At 46.9% G+C, this 14,495-nt stretch overlaps 1 protein-coding gene across 1 annotated transcript; it reads right to left on the bottom strand.

Annotated features, from left to right (window-relative positions):
- Positions 1 to 644: 644 nt before the first annotated feature.
- LOC145337111 (uncharacterized) lies at positions 645 to 12,539 on the bottom strand. The gene is made up of 3 exons (XM_080181871.1): positions 12,321 to 12,539; positions 4,060 to 4,243; positions 645 to 884 (listed from the first exon to the last, which is right to left on the bottom strand). The coding sequence occupies exons 1-3, from the start codon at positions 12,438 to 12,440 to the stop codon at positions 787 to 789; spliced, it is 402 nt and encodes a 133-aa protein (XP_080037997.1). The 5' UTR covers positions 12,441 to 12,539; the 3' UTR covers positions 645 to 786.
- Positions 12,540 to 14,495: the final 1,956 nt, after the last annotated feature.

The following is a 14,495-nucleotide window of genomic DNA, read 5'->3' on the forward strand; positions in this document are numbered from 1 at the left end:
TAAGGTCTGTCTGTAACAACACAGGTATAAATTCTTCTAGGTTTCCACTTTCATTTTCTGGGGAAAAAAAATTAATGACTTTATTTTGTTGCATGTGGTGGTACTGGTAAGGGAGCACATACCCCAGATTGTTTGCTGCAGATAGTGACACAGCTGGAGTAGGTGGCAAGATGCAGAGGGAGAAAAGGGTCACTAAGGAGGGAATGTGGGGATGAAGCAAGTAAAAAGTCTGACAACACCAGGTTTTAGTCCAACCTATTTATTTGATAATATACTCACAAGCTTTCGGGGTTAGCCCCTTCGTCAGGTGAAGCAAGACAGACACTAGGTGGAAAGGTCAGCAGAAAGATGGGAGCTGAGCAAGGCAGTGACCCTAGGATAAAAGGTCAATGATATTCAAGACCTTCTAACTGGGGCTAGCATCTCTACCTCTGGAGCTGAAGTTCTGGGTTGGATCAGGGAAGGAATGATTAACATAGTTCACTGGACTGAAACAGCTCCAGAATCCTCCCACTATGGCCCAGTTACTGTATGACCCAAAATCACAACCTGTTCAAATCGTTGGCCAAAGACTTATTGACCCCATTCAAGGGCATTCTAGATTTGACAGACACCAGATATAAAAAAAAAGTGCAACACAGTGATTGAGATTTTGTAGTTTTAATGTTATCACAAGTTACAAAAGTGGGTGTTTGCAGCAGGGACAGTGTAAGGTACATAATGCAGAATCTTTCCATCTCCCTGTTGTGATAGTGAAGCAGGAACAACCAGACTGCAGAAGCATCATCATTTTCCAGATTCCAGATGATTAACCATCCACTCAGACTTAGTAATCAATTCTTGTACCGACACTTCTGGGGTTTTGCCTTCCAATACAAGTATTGCTGAAAGAGAGAAGATTGATTGTAACTGTAGCTTGGTTTCAACATTACTCAGTACATAAATTCCCATTTCTCACAGGGAATGGCAGAGCAGGCTCAAAAGGCCAAATGCCGCCCTCCTGTTTCTATCTTCCATCTATAAACTCAGGTGTAAAACTGTATTGTTGTATCAGCAATCACCAACAAATTAGTGTTAATGAAAATAGGTCAACAACCAACCACCCCCCCCAACCAGCCAAACAAAAACACACAAGGTTAGTCATGGCAGCATTTATAGCTGTGACTGGGATTTCCAGGTCTAATACGGAGATATGTCCAGGATCAATCATGCCATTGGCAGGTTCCATAGTTCCACTACACACTGGAGAGACGTTCCCTGCATTGAGGGCCTCTTGGTAAAGAATGTAGAACTTCAGAGTTACTGCCCAAAAACAAAGGGTCACTAAGACCAGAGACAAGAGTTTTTTCTTTGGATCTCTGCTTCCAATACCTTTTCAGGAAGAGAATTTAGGAAGAGTGAGATTCATTAATGAGGGGGTGATGGCAGGATTACAGATTTAAGGTTACAAGCAAATCAACCATGATCTCATTAGATAGCAGAGCAGTTGAGGGGCGGTGGCCTACTCATTTATAAACACACATCCATGTATATGTTCAAAAAAAAAAAAATGCTTCTTTCTATCCCAATAATTTCTTTAAATCTTGAACAGCTCAATTAAATTGCATTTTAGTCTTGTCTATGCAACTTGCTCTTAAATCAATATCTCAGCCTCTGCACTCCAGTCCTCTCCAAGCCCAATCTATCCATTGAGGTGTGATGCTTAGAACAGAATCCAATACTCTTAGATGGTACATACAATATAGGAGCTAAAGCAGGCCATTTGACCCATCAAGCCTGCTCCAATTTCCAAATATTAAATTCAAATAAAATTTAATCATGGTTACACCAACTCTTCCATTGGAGAGCAGTTGAAGTTTGTTAATTAAGGAAACTAGCTTAAAATGATTTATTTTGCATCTATAAGACAAGCTGAGTTTAGTTTGAGTTTAAGGACAGGTCTGGTCACTGGGTGAGAAATCAGGGAGCTGGGCCGAGTAGGTTCACTGTTGCTTTTTCTCATTTTTCCACCATGTCGAATTGGCTCAAAACAGCGGTTACAGTCTAGTCTATTTCTAAAGATTTAAAATAACGCAGTAAATAAAATGTTGCAGAAGGTATGATGCCTCCTGGCCAGTCTGTGGGATTTCTAAAGATTTAAAATAACGCAGTAAATAAAATGTTGCAGAAGGTATGATGCCTCCTGGCCAGTCTGTGGGAGCTCCAGGATGCCATTGTGATCCAGGGTGAGTACATCTGCAGCTCGAAGAACTTTGGCTCAGAGTCACCAAGCTGGAGGCTGAGCTGCAGACACTGCAAGTATCAGGAGGAAAGTTCCCAGGGACGCTTTGTATCCGAAGGTGGTCACATCCCTTAGGACATGATCTTCTGACTTGGTGAGTAGCAAAGGACAGGAGGGTGTATGACATGTATAAAAAGGTGCAACAACTCCTCAGGATAAATGCTTCTAATGAGAGAAGGCACATGAGCATTCATTGCTCAAAGTCAGGCAGAGCTGTTAAGAAAACTTTAACTGACGTTTATTTAAAATGCTTTTCAGTGCATCTATGCTAAAAATGAAAAGCTACAAGTTACAACAAAATTGCACTTGTTATAGTCACAAATTAACATGTCCGATTGCTTCATTTGGATGGCAAGTCTGATCTGAAACTAGGATCCTAAATTTAGAAATTAGAAGATAAAAGGCGTGACTTGTCCAAGATGAGATTTGAGAACTTCATTAAAAAAAGGCATGATGATGGACCGGCTAATATTTATATTCCTATCTGGTGCAAGAACAAGATTACAGGTAGTATTGAATGTAAGGAGTCACGTATAAAAGTTTCTAGAAAAAGTAGCAAGCCTGAGGATTGGGAACAGTTTAGAATTCAGCAAAGGAGGACCAAGAGATTCATTAAGGAGACAGGAGGGGGAAAATAGAGTATGAGAGTAACCTTGCAAGTAACAAAAAAAAAGGACTGCTAAAGTTTTTATATGCAAAAGAAAAAAAGACAAATGTCGGTCTCAGAGTCAGGAATATTAGAGAACAAGGAGATGGCACAGCAATTAAATATGATAATAGGACATTTAGAAAATAACCTGGATTAGATAAGTTAACATGGATTTATGAAGATTGAAGGTGTGACTAACGGAATAGATAAAGGTGAATCAATGGATGTGGTCTATCTGGATTTTGAGAGCTTTTGATAAAATCCCAAAAAGAGGCTAGTGTGCAAAATTAAAGTGCATGGGATTAGGGGTAATTTAACAACATGGATTGAGAATGGTTTGGAAATGGGAAATAAATGGTCACAGGCAGTGACTAGTGGAGTCCTGCAGGGATGGGTGCTCGAGCCCCCAGCTATTCACAACATACAATGATTTGGAGGAGGGAACCAAACGTAATATTTCCAAGTTTGCTGATGACCCTAAACTAATTGGCAGTGAGAGTGATGAGGAGAATGTCGAGAGGCTTCAAGGTGCTTTAGACAAATTGAGTGAGTGGGTAATTACAAGTCAGATGCAGTACAATGTGGATAAATGTGACGTTATCCACATCAGTAGGAAAAACAGAATGGCAGATTATTATTTTAAAGCGCTGGATTTCCCATTGATGTATAAAGGGACTGATTCCTAGGGTGACCAGATTGTTATAGGAAGAGATTAGGTTGACTAGACTTGTATTTATTAGAGTTTGGAAGAATGAAAAGGGATGTAATTGACAGTTCCGATAGGGTTGGACAGACTGAATGCAGAGATGTTGTTTCCACTGGCTGGTGGTTGGGTGGGGGCCTAGAAGGTGGTCAGATAACAGATAGGAGGATAAATAAATGTCTTCACTCAGGAAGCTGGTGAACCTGTGGAATCTTCCACACAAGCTGTGGAGGTCAAGTCACTGAATATAGTCAAAAGGGATACAGGCCTAGCATTGGAGTGTGACATTGAGGTACAGGATCAGCTATAATCATGTCACGTGGCAGACCAGGTTCAAAGGGCTGAATGGCCTATTCGCTAATGTTTGAATCATGTGACCAGCATCTTGTGACAAGGACAAAAAGATCCTTCTTATTCCAAACTTACTGTTTGCAATTTCCCGCACTAGTGCGCTACATTTTGGTTCATCTGGTGTACTGCTCTTGCTCTTCAAGCCCAGGTATTTGGGATCCGCACTGTTAATAATAGTATACTTTCGCTGCCCCATGTTCACCCCATTCTGCAGTAATCCACTGATGTCGTTGCTTCGCAAAGCTTTAATAGTTGCAGCCTGTAACACATTAAAGTTGGTTCAGATCAGTACGTGAGGAAATACCATTTCCAGGCAGTGCATGGTTAGTATCTTCAGCATACTGTCAGACTGTGTGCTGAGGCAGTGTCAATGGAGTCTGTCAAAAGGAAATTAGATCATAACCTGTAAAAAGGAAAACATTGGAGGATCAGTGTGAACAAAGCAGGGAGTGGCACAAGAGGGCTAGCATAGAGACAATGGTCTCAACAGTCCGTGTGCCGTATCCATTCAATGGAAACTAAATTCAAACTAACCCAAAATTAACTTATGGATTATAGAATGCTAATAGTGCAGGAGGCCATTCATCCCATCGAGTCTGCACTGAACACAATCCCACCCAGGCCCTATTTCTATAACCCTCCATATTTTACCCTGCTAGTTCCCCCTGACACTAAGGGGCAATTTAACATCACCAAACCGCCTAACCCGCACATCTTTGGAGTGTGGGAGGCACCTGGAAGAAACGCACACAGACACAGGAGAGAATGTGCAAACTCCACACAGACAGTGACCCAAGGCCAGACTTGAACCCAGGTTCCTGGTGCTGTGATGCAGCACTGCTAAACACTGCCACTATGTTGCCCCATGTATGGAGACCAGGAATTCAAAGCCACAAAATCCAAAAGGAGGTCTTGCAGGCAGCATTATAGAATGTTGCAGGCACCCCCAAATCATCAAAGGTCATTTATTCCTGAGCTCAGCACCAAGCACTGTGCCATCAGCAAGCTCCTTCAGAGGCTAATGCAGCAAGTCCCTTGGAACAGCAGGCTAGTTCTGATGGCAGCGATTACATACAGTGGGTACAGTCTGAGGCTGCAGGGCATCCCACTGCCAACTGGTCATAACCACAGGTGGTCTCAATTCTGTGAGAAGAGGGCCAAGTTTGGGCATCTCAATCATAATGTGGTTTCTCAGTCTGAGTGCAGGAGGGCACAATTAACATTAGTTTAGACTGCAGGAGTCATCATGGTCCTGGTATGCCTGGGAGATTTCTGCTGACTAGGACAGGTGAGATTTCACAATGACAGTGGTCTGTGCAATCCTGCGCACATTTCTAACTGAACCACCCATTCCACCAGGCCATTGGACAGCAGCGGATACAAGAGGCATGTGTGCAAAGTTGAGTGTTGCCTGTCAGTCTCTGTGTGATGCTTGATGACAAGTGTGGTCACATTTAGCAGATAGTTAAGTTCCAACCAGCAGAATACTAACTAATGAAATGTTTACCATTCTGCTTCAAGATGTCAGCTGTTGTGAGTGATCACATGAGATCCAGGGCCACATGTCACGATTGTGTTCATGTCTTTCTCATGATCTGTAATGGGCAATAAGGTTCTGGAGATGGCCAAGTGAAGCTGCCAAGTTTGTAGACACATTGGAATGTCAAATGGCACGATGCATTGCAGCCAGGATAACAATATCAAGCAGCTTTACTTAAAAGAGACACATGATGGCAACCTTATACAAAGTTATGAAATGACATGCGTGGCTACAAGATGATTGGGATGTGCCAGAACCCCACATTTTGTATTGAGAAAGTTCAGCACCTTAGCATTGTAAGAAGTCTCACACACCAGGTTTAAGTCCAACCAGTTTGGACTTTAACCTGGTATTGAGAGACCTCTTACTGTGTTTACCCCAGTCCAATGTCAGCATCTCTACATCATCACCTTAGCATTGGGCAGGCCTGCTGACAACTCTTCCACTGTCTTCATAGAGTGACAGCAAGCCTGGTCATCCACAACACTCAGCTCTGCACACAAATGGGACTTGTTTCATGAGCACCCCCCAAGATCCATTACTGTCCAAAGGCCTGGCAGAATAGGCAGCTCACTTAGAGAGATGTACATGGGACTGCAGAAACCACTCTCCCTGTGAAATCTTACTAGGACAGAACCTGGTATGAGGGGCAGCACAGCAGGTTAGCACTGCTGCCTCACAGCGCCAGGGACCTGGGTTCAATTCCGGCCTCGAGTCACTGTCCAGGAAGAGTTTGCACTTTCTCCCCACGTCTACGAGAGTTTCCTCCAGTGCTCCGGTTTCCTCCCACACTCCAAAGATGTGCAGGTTATGTTGATTGGCTTTGCTAAATCAATCCCAGTGTCAGGGGCATTAGAAGGGTAAATGTGGGGGGTTACTTGAATAGGGTCTGGGTGGAATAGTGGTCAGTGCAGACACCATGGGCTGAATTGCGTCCTTTTATACTGTAGGGATTCTACAATGTGACCTGAGCAGTGCTTTGTTGAAGTGAATTAGATCACCACACATCCTGACCGATATCTCTTTACTGTTTTTACCACACGGCCTAGTTTATAGGAGTTATGATACCTAGGGCCATCATCACTGCAGCTCAAAATACTTTCTGTTCATTGTTACTGGTACTCCTGAGCACTGACTGTTGGTGACATTGAATCTTGTGTGGTATATAACTGGCAATGTCACAATGGAAGACACTCTACACATGGTCATCTCTGGGGGCTTGCAGGTCTGGAGCAGGACAAGAGTCCCAATGTGATGCTGTCTCAAAGCCCTAGTGGTGGTTTTAACATCTGGACAATAATATGAAACTTAGCTACCCTCCACTGCACAAGAGGAAATTAAGCCTTTGACGTGATTGTTCTGTGCACCATGCAGTCCATATGGGCATTGTGATCTGGTGCTGCACACAGGTCCATTTCCTAGAATATCTGACTGGATAGTATAGTTCCCACATCTATTCTGATCTTAGTCTGGCATTACTGCTAATCAAGTTGAAGGTGATAAAGATCTCTCCCTTCCCAATGCTTTAACAATTAATTGACTGTATAGACACTCCTATCTCTGGGACCACGTGCTGTGGCTCAGATCTACAACATTTAACAATGCTTCTATTTCCCGCATCAGTTTTATCAACTAGAAATAAGCCTCTGTTGGCTGCACGGTGACACGTTGGAGCAGGGCACTCCTTCTACTGCGAATACTTCTGTTTCCTCACTTAAATAATCTCGCTTTTTCATTAACATACATTACTAACTGAGGGTAGCTGTGCAGTATTGCATTAGCATGGTGGTTAGCACTGCTGACTCACAGCACCAGGGGTTGACGTTGGAGTTTGCAAGTTCTCTCCCATGTCTGTGTGGGTTTCCTCCCATATTCCAAAGATGTGTAGGTTAGGTGGAGCAGCCATTGTAAAACGCACAGGGTTACGGAGATAGGGCAGAATGGAAGGCCTAGGATGGATGCTCTTTTAGAAGTCAGTGAAGGCCTCTTTCTACATTGTTCAATTTAATGAACCACAGAATCCCTACAATGTGTCTATCAGGAATTAGGTTTCTGTATCAGGAGAAAGATAGTCAATTTTTTTAAAGATCTTAGAGTGTTCTTTCTTCTCCCTGCACCCCCCCCCCCCCAAACATAGTCTCAGGGCCTAAAGGGGTTAATTGGGTACAAGTCTGTATCTTTGACTTTTCTACTATTTCAGGAAATACTTCACACTTTTGAACCTTCCCAACTATCTGCAATATCAGACCAAATTAATCTCCACCTTGTGTCCAGAGATAAGCAGGGGTAAGAATTAATTTAGAGTTAATTAGAAATAATTCTTGTCCCCCCTCCCTAGTGTCAACTCTGTTCAGCTGCTTTCTGACCATCTCTTTTACATATTTAGACTAGTTAGCCAGCATATCTCAGTTCCTTTGGGGGGTTGAGAAAGCAGTACAATGCTGCATGCAGCAATCACCGAGATGAACAAGCTGACCAATTCCTCCTCTGACCTCCAGGCACATTATAACAAAACGGGAGGGGAAGGGGTCAGCCAGCCAAAGTGAGGGTGAACAACTCAGCCTCAGATCATTATCATTAAAGAGGTAGTGTTGGGCAAGCTAATGGGGCTAAAAGTAGACAAGTCTTGGCCCTGATGGAATATATCACAGGGTTCTACAAGAGATGGCAGAGGAAATAGCAAATGCACCAGTGGCAATTTACCAAAATTCACTGGACTCTGGGGCATTTCCGGCAGATTGGAAAACAGCAAATGTGACACCACTGTTTAAAAAAGTAGACAAAATGCAGGTAACTATAAGCCTGTTAGTTTAACTTCTTTAATAGGGAAAATACTTGGATCTATCAAGGAAGAAATAGCGAGACATTTGGATATAAATTGTCCCATTGGGAAGACGCAGTATGGGTTCATGAAGGGCAGGTCATGTTTCACTAACTTACTGACATTCTTTGCAGACGTTATGTGCACAGTGGACAATGGGGAACCTGTGGATGTGGTGTATCTGGATTTCCAGAAGGCATTTGACAAGGTGCTGCAGTAAAGGCACAAGATAAAGATGCACAGCGTTACGGGTAATCTATTCACGAGGGTAGAGGATTAATTAACTAACAGAAAGCAAAGAGTAAGGGTAAATAGGTGTTTTTTTGGTTGGCAATCCGTGACTAGTGGTGTGCCTCAGGGATCAGTGTTCAGACTGCAATTGTTTATGATTTATATAGATGATTTGACATTGGGGACCAAGTGTAGTGTGTCAAAATTCACAGATAACACCAAGATGAGTGGCAGAGCAAAATCTGCAGAGGACTAGTCTGCAAAGGGTATAGATAGTCTAAGTGAGCAGGCAGATGGCGTACAAAGTTGGTGAGGTCATTAAATGGACTGTTTAATGCAGCATGCTATTCTGCAGAGCACCCCACCCCCTCTGCCTGCTAAGCGTCCTTGTGCATGAATCACAAAAAGAGTAGCAGGTAATTAAGAAGGCAATGGAATTCTGTCCTTCATTGCTACAGGGATGGAGTTTAAAAACAGTGATGTTATGTTGCAACTGTATAAGATGCTGGTGAGGCCACACCTATAGTATTGTGTAGAGTTTTGGTCTCCCTATCGCACATAAGTAGGCCATGCGGCACATCAAGTCTGCACCGATTGAAATCCCACCCAGACCCTATTCCTGTAACCCCACAAAGTTACCCTGCTAACCCCCGACACTAGGATCAATTTACCATGGCCAATAAACCTAACCTTTGTGGGAGGAAACCAGACACCGAGGAAACCCACAGACACAGGGAGAATGTGCAAACTCCACACAGTGACCCAATGCTGGAATTGGACCTGGGTTGCTGGAGCTGTGAGGCAGCAGTGCTAGCCATTGTGCCACCATACTGCCCCAGATATATTGGCACTCAAGGGGGTGCAGAAGAGATTCACTAGGTTGATTCTGGAGTTGAGGGGGTTGGCTTTGAGGAGAGACTGATTAGACTGGGTCTATATTGAGGCATACAGGATGATCAAAGGATTGGATAGGGTGGACAGTGAGAGTCTTTTTCCTCGGATGCTGATGGCTAACACGAGGGGACATAGCTTTAAATTAAGGGGTGGTAATTATAGGATGTCAGAGGTAGGTTCTTTACTCAGAGGGTAGTAAGGGTGTGGAATGCCCTGCCTGCAGCAGTTGTGGACTCGCCAACTTTAAGGGCGTTCAAATGGTCAGTGGATAGGCATATGGATAAGATTGGAATAGTTTAGGTTAGAGGGCCACTAGGTTGGTTCCACTGGTTGGCGCAACATTGAGGGCCGAAGGGCCTGTACTGTGCTGATATGTTTTATGTTCTATATTGGAATCAAGAACAGGGGAGGGCAGAATCTTATAGGCACAAGATTATGGAGGGAATAGATAAGATAAGCAGGGAATTGTTTCCACTGACGGGTGAAACTAGAACTAGGGGCATGGCCTCAAAATAAGAGGAAGCAGATTTAGGACTGAGTTGAGGAGGAACTTCTTCACACAAAGGGTTGTGAATCTAGAATTCCCTGCCCAGTGAAGCAGTTGAGGCTCCCTCATTGAATGTTTAAGGCAGGGATAGATAGATTTTTGAGCAGTAAAGGAATTAAGGGTTATGGTGAGTGGGCGGGTAAGTGGAGCTGAGTCCACAAAAAAAAATCAGCCAAGATCTCATATGGTGGAACAGATTCAAGGGGCTGAATGGTCTGCTCATCATTCTTATGTTCTTAGCAACCATTTTGACACTCAGTTAGTTATTGTTGCCTTAACATTTGAAATTGCCCTTCTGCTTTGAAACATTAATCAGAACAACACTGCAGTTTTTAATCTTACCACAAGAGGCACAGTTTGTAACATGTTGAGTTGTTTTGTCTGCTAGTTCAGAGGGGAACCTCCAGGTGGGGGTGTTCCCAGGTATCTGCTATTCTTGTCCATCTAGATGATGCTGGTGGTGGGTTTGGAAGGTGCTGCCTAAGGAGCCTTGGTGAGTCGCTGCAGTGCATCTTGTAGATGGTACACACTGCTACTACTGAGTGTCAGTGGTAGAGGAAGTGAATGTTTGTGGTTAGCGTGTAGATTAAGCAGGGCTGCTTTATCCTGGATGGTGTTAAGCTTGAGAGTGTTGTTGGAGCTGCACCCATCCAGGCAAGTGGAGTATTACATCACTCTGACTTGTGGCGTGCAGATGGTGGACAGGCTGTAGGAGAGTTTACTCATCAGGAGGCCAGTCTATGCAGGATGCCCTTCCTTCAATGCCACTCCCTCCCCAGCCTGCTGATTCTTCACTCCCAGATAACCCAAATCTATCCTGGATTGAACTCGCCTCATTGCCCTCCCTGCCCCCATGCCCTCAGAGAGAGAGAGAGAGAGAGCAAACTCGGGGAAGGGAGAAACAGCAAGGGTTTAAGTGTGTAACAGTGATGGGGGAGGCATGGTGAAATCAACTTGCCCCCAGGTCAGTGCATTTTGAACTGGATGTGAAGGTGCAGGGATTCACTCAGAGTGGAAATTGCAGTACTCCCCGAGGCAACATGTGGGTTCTCGGAAAATTTTCCGGATGGGGAGAAGAAACTTTCAGTAAATTGGAGAGAAAATAAAGCAAGGTTCGGGGGAGAAACAGATTTACCCCAAGGCTGGATTTAAAGTTTTCTTTCCGGGTAAATAGATAGAGAAACTTTCACAACAGCCGCGGCTCAGAAAACAAGGGGAAGTAATTCAAGAGTTTCTTCACCCCGCCCCCCCCCCCCACGGCACCAGAGGCTCATTTCCCCCCCACCCCACCACCCCCCCCCCCACCCACCACCCACACATCCTCCCCCCACCCACACATCCTCCCCGGGACCAGAGGCTCATTTCCCCCCACCCCCCCCCACACACACACACATCCTCCCCGGCACCAGAGGCTCATTTCCCCCCTCCCCCCCCCACCCCACCCCCACCCCCCCCCCCCACCCCCCCACCCACCCCCCACCCCCCCCCCCCCCCCCCACCCCCACCCCCACCCCCACCCCCACATCCTCCCCGGGACCAGAGGCTCATTTCCCCCCGCCCGACTACCCTGGGACTAAAAGGTTCCCCACCCCCACCCCGCGAGACTAAAGGCTCGCTACCCTCCCCCCCCCCAATCATCCTGGGACCAGAGGCTCACCCCTCACACCCCCCCCACCCTACTCTGGGGCTAGAGGCTCACTCCCCCCCACCCCCACCCACCCCACTCTGGCGGGGATAAAGGCTCACCCCTCCTCCTCCCCCCCCACCCCACTCTGGCGGGGATAAAGGCTCACCCCTCCTCCTCCCCCCCTACCCTAGTCTGGGAGGAGAGGCTCTCCCCCACCCTCCCCTCCTCTGGGAGTAGAGGCACCCCCACCCTCCCCTCCTCTGGGAGTAGAGGCACCCCCACCCTCCCCTCCTCTGGGAGTAGAGGCACCCCCACCCTCCCCTCCTCTGGGAGTAGAGGCACCCCCACCCTCCCCTCCTCTGGGAGTAGAGGCACCCCCACCCTCCCCTCCTCTGGGAGTAGAGGCACCCCCACCCTCCCCTCCTCTGGGAGTAGAGGCACCCCCACCCTCCCCTCCTCTGGGAGTAGAGGCACCCCCACCCTCCCCTCCTCTGGGAGTAGAGGCACCCCCACCCTCCCCTCCTCTGGGAGTAGAGGCACCCCCACCCTCCCCTCCTCTGGGAGTAGAGGCACCCCCACCCTCCTCTCCTCTCTCTCTCTCTCTCTCTCTCTCTCCCCTCCCTTACTCTGGGACTGGAGGCTGTCTCTCTCTCTCCCCCCTCCCTTTGGGACTTACCGAGGTACTTTGCAAGTGTCCACTGCTGTTACTGGCCCATAAAGCACCGTCATGCCCGAAAATTGCAGCGTCGCCGGCCCCTTCAGTCAGGAAGCGCTGGATATACTGGTCCCAACTCATTGTGGCTGTGTGAGAAGCAGGAAGTGTAGAGTAACACTCAGGGACTGGCAGCGCTGAATGACTCCAGCCAGCAAACTGGCTAATTTCAACTCGAATTCAACAAGGAAGAGGCTGAACATCTGGGCGGTGCTCAGCAGCCCAATCCTGTATCAATGCACCCTGTCCAAACAGCCCAGTCTCAGCAGCATGTCTCTCCCCCCCCGCCCCCAGGAAGCAGCCACTTCCCTATCCACTTGCTTAGGGCTAATACACAAGCCCCCAGTCTCACCCAGTTACCCTCTTTAATCAACTTTAAACCCTGGCCGGCACTATCTTCTCTCCGCGGAGGCACATATTGTGGTTAGGCAGAGTTCTTTTTTGTGCAACTTTTTCTCAAACCCCCACCCCCCAGAAAGTTCCTTTCTTACCTTAAAAGGCCTGAAAGACAAGCTTCCCTCCCCGCAGCTGAGTCTTAACAAAAAAGTTCAGAGAAGTCTGGGGTTTTTTTTAGGGGGGTTGGAAATTATTCAGAGAATTGCTGCCACTCTTTCGCCTAGCTCTGAGCTTTTCTACATTCAAAAGTGTTTCTCATAAAGTCTGATAGAAATGGTAAAGGGATAGGTAAATTTCCAGATCTGGACTCAAACTTTGAATATACAAGAGGTGGAGATGCCAGCCTTGGACTGGGGTGGGCAAGGTAAGAAGTCTCACAACACCAGGTTAAAGTCCAATGGGTTTATTTGATAGCACAAGCTTTCAGAGATCTACCCTTTCCTCAGGTGAGTCACCTGTTGGATATTAACCTGGTGTTGTCAGACTTCTTACTGAATATACAAAGGAATTTGTAAACTCAGACCTGATGGAGGGAAATCGATGACTAATATTGAACACACTGACAGGATGTCCGATCATCACAATCCCAGGACATTAAACTAGGATCTCCTCCTGGGAACAATCTGTCTCCCATTTTTCCCTCAGGAATATCACTGATGCTAGTGCCAGGCCAGGGTGGAAAGACAACACAATTGTAACAGTATCAAAGGAGGTTACATGGCACTTCATATGATCCCTATAGTGCAGCATGAGGCTATTCAGCCCTTCGAGTCAGCCCATGTAAGCGGCATAATGGCACAGTGGGTTAGCGCTGCTGCCTTACAGCGCCAGGGACCCGGGTTCAATCCCAGCGGCACGGTGACACAGTGGGTTAGCGCTGCTGCCTCACAGGGACCCGGGTTCAATCCCAGCAGCACGGTGACACAGTGGGTTAGCGCTGCTGCCTTACAGGGACCCGGGTTCAATCCTAGCGGCACGGTGACACAGTGGGTTAGTGCTGCTGCCTCACAGCGCCAGGGACCCGGGTTCAATCCCAGCGGCACGGTGACACAGTGGGTTAGCGCTGCTGCCTCACAGCGCCAGGGACCCGGGTTCAATCCCAGCGGCACGGTGACACAGTGGGTTAGCGCTGCTGCCTCACAGCGCCAGGGACCTGGGTTCAATCCCAGCGGCACGGTGACACAGTGGGTTAGCGCTGCTGCCTCACAGCGCCAGGGACCCGGGTTCAATCCCAGTGGCACAGTGACACAGGGGGTTAGCGCTGCTGCCTCACAGCGCCAGGGACCCGGGTTCAAATCCTGGCTTAGGTCACTGTCTGGAGTTTGCACATTCTTCCCATGTCTGTGTGGGTTTCCTCCGGGTGCTCCAGTTTCCTCCCACAGTCAGAAGGACATACTAAATTGTTTCCTTAGTGTCAGGGGGACTAGCTAGGGTAAACAGGGTTATGGGGATTGGGCCTGGGTGGGACTGTGATTGGTGCAGACTCAATAGGCCAAATGGCCTCCTTCCTGTACTGTAGGATTCTATGAGTCTGCTCCGACTCTCTGACAGAGTATTCTATCCAGGCCCTATCTCTGTAGCCCCACATACTTACCCTGCTAATCCCCCAAACCCTCACATCTTTGGACACTAAGGGGCAATTTAGCATGGCCAATCTACCTAACCTACACATCTTTGGACACTAAGGGACAATTTAGCATGGCCAATCTACCTAACCTACACATCTTTGGACACTGAGGGACA

The sequence above is a fragment of the Carcharhinus amblyrhynchos genome, unplaced genomic scaffold (assembly GCF_965287045.1).
Source record: "Carcharhinus amblyrhynchos unplaced genomic scaffold, sCarAmb.v2.hapA scaffold_43, whole genome shotgun sequence".
NCBI classification, from domain to species: domain Eukaryota; kingdom Metazoa; phylum Chordata; class Chondrichthyes; order Carcharhiniformes; family Carcharhinidae; genus Carcharhinus; species Carcharhinus amblyrhynchos.

Bases quoted from the DNA above. Each gene is read 5' to 3' on its own strand.
- LOC145337111 (XM_080181871.1), bottom strand. From the start codon at position 12,440: ATGAGTTGGGACCAGTATATCCAGCGCTTCCTGACTGAAGGGGCCGGC. The intron at 4,244-12,320 runs GTAAGTCCCAAA...AATGTGTTACAG, and splicing joins GACACTTGCAAAGTACCTCG to GCTGCAACTATTAAAGCTTT. The intron at 885-4,059 runs GTAAGTTTGGAA...TCTCTCTTTCAG, and splicing joins AGTGCGGGAAATTGCAAACA to CAATACTTGTATTGGAAGGC.